The sequence below is a fragment of the Monoraphidium neglectum genome, assembly GCF_000611645.1.
Source record: "Monoraphidium neglectum strain SAG 48.87 unplaced genomic scaffold scaffold03645, whole genome shotgun sequence".
Taxonomy (NCBI): Eukaryota; Viridiplantae; Chlorophyta; class Chlorophyceae; order Sphaeropleales; family Selenastraceae; genus Monoraphidium; species Monoraphidium neglectum.
In genome coordinates, this window is record NW_014009984.1 from 2,019 (window position 1) to 5,918 (window position 3,900).

General features: G+C 62.7%; 1 protein-coding gene across 1 annotated transcript; it reads left to right on the plus strand.

Annotated features, from left to right (window-relative positions):
* Positions 1-1,254: 1,254 nt before the first annotated feature.
* On the plus strand, positions 1,255-3,348 carry MNEG_13134 (histone deacetylase; the record flags this gene model as incomplete). Its single annotated transcript, XM_014038394.1, has 6 exons — positions 1,255-1,294; positions 1,581-1,693; positions 2,217-2,321; positions 2,603-2,652; positions 2,852-2,957; positions 3,277-3,348. 6 exons carry the CDS (start codon positions 1,255-1,257, stop codon positions 3,346-3,348), a joined length of 486 nt encoding a protein of 161 aa, XP_013893848.1.
* Between the last annotated feature and the right edge of the window lie 552 nt (positions 3,349-3,900).

The window sequence follows — 3,900 nt, forward strand, 5'->3', positions numbered from 1 at the left end:
GATGGGGGGACGGGGTGGAATGAGTTGGGGTGGTGGCTTCCGGAATGGCGGCGGCGGCCGCCGCAGGCTGGCGGCTCGCGGCGGTGAGAGGAAGGGTCAGATAGTACTGGCTTGATGCGGCTGTTGAGGTCCGCAACAAAAAAGTCTCCGAATCAGCGTCGATCATACGGGGAAAGTCTGCATCACCCCCTTCCACACTGCCCCATTGCGGCCGCAGCAGCAAGGCAGGTGCAGCGGCGGCTGTCGCCGCCGCTGAGTGCACCCCCGCTCAACGAGACACGGCGCTGATCGCCACAGAACACTTTGCCACACAGCACGCACATCTCACACAAGGTGTCCGAGGAAATCATGCAAAAGGAGCCGCCACCCCGGCCGAAAGATCGTTTGGCGGGCACGAGGGCACGGCCTTGTCGACCATGGCAATAATGATTGAAACGATCAGCGCGCTGCAGTCTCAAACAACGCCATGCACAGGAGCTCACCCTTGGTTTGAGGCAGCCCGGTGTCGCCACACGCCCTGAGCTTCATCGATGGTGCAGATCCTTGGACTGAAGTTTGGATGAGGGCAGCTGGGGCCAGCTGCGCCTGCCCACAGCGCCGCCGGGAGTGTGATCAAGGCATTGTTGCTCTTGCGCAGCTGAACAGCTGCTTCGGCGCTGTACAGGCGCTCATAGAATATGACTGGTACCCCAACGACATGACGTATATAGGAAAAGTTGTAAAAGCGCGTAGGCAGGGAGATCGGTTTGTGTCACTGGGTGACAGGAGGTGTGACAGGGTGCTGGCGTGTTTGATCTTACGGTATAGGCTGATATGCAGTGTCATGTGTGTAATGACGACTCACATGCACACTTTCGGGTGCGGTTAGCCTGTGATCACTTTTCAACATCCAAACTCTGCAAGGCAGGGCTTGCGTTGCAAAGTCGGCCTGAGCGGTACTATAGTCATTGATCATATCTGCTGCACAGTATGGCAGCATCGCACACGCGGCAACAGGCCTGATTTGTCACGGGCTGCCCACGGGCGGCGGTCGACATCGCGCACCGAGCGCAGCTGCTTTGCCGCGGCCCCGCTGACTTCAGCGCTCAGCGCCACCAGAACAACGCCCGCCGCCACGCCCTTGAGGTTCCTGCCACTCGGACCGTGGTGGCGGGGCGCGGAGGTGCGAGGGCCCCAGGCGTCGAGGCTACCGAGCAGGGCAGCAGCCCGGGCGGAGCGGAGTAGATTGGCGCACAGCTCATCGGCGCCGCCGGGATGGCGGCCAGCAAGAAGAAAGTAGCCTACTTTTACGATGGTAATTCCACGCGCGCACGCATCACCTATGCCTGCGGCTGCAGCTGCAGCACATCACAGCGAAGCCACGCTTTCCACCGCCGACCCCGGCCCCCGTCCCCGGCGCGCGCCCCTGCTCATCGCCCACGCGCGGTGGCGCGCAGCGCCAGGGGCGCGGCTGGCCGCTCGTGCGCCCCCACTAAACGCCCCTGCCCCCCTGCCGCGTCCTCTGGTGGCCCTGGCTCTCCCAACCCCTCCTGATTTCTGACCTGGTCGCACCATCCCCACCCCCGCCCAAATCCGCCCAGGGGAATTTGCTCAGTTCTACTTTGGCCAGAACCACCCCATGAAGCCGCACCGCCTGGCGATGACTCACCAGCTGGTGCTGGGCTACGGGCTCCACAAGCACATGGAGGTCCATGTGAGTGGCAGTTGAGGGGGCGCTTATTACGGTCACAACCACAGTCGTGGGCGGCGGTGACAGGGACAGCAAATTGCAGCAATTAGCGATTGTTCGCGCACTTGTGGCGGCTGCAAATGATGCCAGCCGCACACCACAACGTTGGTTGCTCTGGGGTTATGTTGTGCAGCCTGCGATGAGCTGAGTGGGCGCACGGCAGCTGCCGGGTGTGGCACACCCGCAAGGGCGCGACGGACCCCCGCCACAGAGCGCAACGCAGCAGCGGGGGTGGGCACTGCCGCCGCTGCTCCTGCTCACGCCCTGCGCTCGCTTCTCGCCCCTCCCTGTATATACACAACCCTGGCTCACACGCGCCACGTCTGGAGCAGTGTCCTCCAGACCCTTTCAGGCGCCCGCGCTCAAACACACACACACACACACACACACACACACACACACATATACACAGACAACACACAGCTGCCCCCTGCTGTCCCGACCACCCACCCTCTGCCAACAAAACACCCCCCTCCCTGCTCCCCAGCGCGTGGCCAAGGCGTACCCCCACGAGCTCGCCCAGTTCCACACCCAGGCCTACGTGGACTTCCTCTCGCGCATCACGCCCACAAACGCACACCAGCACCCACAGGTGCGTGCTTTCGCTCCGTACGCACGCGCGATTCGCGGTGCCGCTCGCGGGTCGGCACGACTGCGCTCGCCGCTCGCTGCCGCCGGGCCGGGCCCGAACGGCCCTCCACCACGATTCCGTGACTTCTCTTGTGCACCTTCTGGACGGATTGGCTCGGCATTTTTGCTGCAATGATTGGCGCTGCGCGGCAGCGTGCCGCAGCCGTGGCACCTGGCGCGTAGGATGAGCCTCGCGATGGTCGGTCGGCCCTCCGCGACGCCGACGGCCGCCGCCCTTTGCAGGAGATGCGGGACCACAACTTCAACGAGGACTGCCCCGTGTTTGGCGGCCTGTTCGACTTCTGCAGGCGCGCCCTGACGGGGGCGGGGCGGCGGACCCGCCCCGAAGGGGGGGGGGGCAGGGGTGGGGAGCGCTCGTCCACGCGGCAGGCTTCTCAATTTCGCGGCTGAGTCGCTTGCTGTCCGCGGCATGGGTTGATGTGACCGTTTGGCACGGCTCGTCCGCCACCCCTGCTCCCGCCCTTGCCCCAGGCTGTATGCAGGCGCGTCCATCCAGGGCGCCGCGCGGCTGAACAACGGTCTGGCCGACATCGCCATCAACTGGGGGGGCGGGCTGCACCACGCCAAGAAGAGCGAGGTGGGGATGGCGGGGATCTGGGGGAGGGGCATGGCGTGCGTAGTGTGTGTGTATGTATGTATGTATGTATGTATGTATGTATGTATGTATGTATGTATGTATGTATGTATGTATGTATGTATGTATGTATGTATGTATGTATGTATGTATGTATGTATGTATGTATGTATGTATGTATGTATGTATGTATGTATGTATGTGCCACGTGCTGGCATCCGTCCCATGCCGCCACTCGGTCAAGCTTGTCTGACTGACCACTCCTCCTCCTCATGCACAATTGTACCCGCAAACGCGTGCGCGCGCCCACGCCCATCCCCAGGCGTCAGGGTTCTGCTACGTGAATGACCTGGTGCTGGGCATACTGGAGCTGCTCAAGCGGCACGCGCGGTGAGAGGACAGGCCAGGGGAGCCCAGGGGGGGTTGCCTCAGGCGGCGCACCCATGGGGATGCAGCCAGGAGTGCGGGTAGGGCCGCGCCGGCCTTGTGGCAGGCCGCCTCGCCTCAAACCCTGCCTTTTGTGTTGGGGAGCGGCGGCGCGCGCGCATTACGCCTTGGGACGCTCCCAACCGCTTCCTGGGAGCAGAGTGTGGGAGTGTCTTTAGGCAGCAGTGCAGGTTCCCTCGTGGCTCACTGGGAAATGCGCGCCGCCTGAAACACAGCTTCCGCTTCCTGCTCCCCTGTCTTGTTCCCTGTATTATGAGAGCCGACACATACGGACCCCACCCTGCACCACTTGCAACACTCTCCTCTTTTTGTTCGACCCGGCAATGTACTCCCCAACTCAAGTCCAAAACCTTGAGCTTGAGCAGTTATTCAACCCGCCCCTCACAACTGCCAACCCCACCCACCCCCCAGTGTGCTGTACATTGACATCGATGTCCACCATGGTGACGGCGTGGAGGAGGCATTTTACCTCACAGACAGGGTCATGACGGTGCGGGGG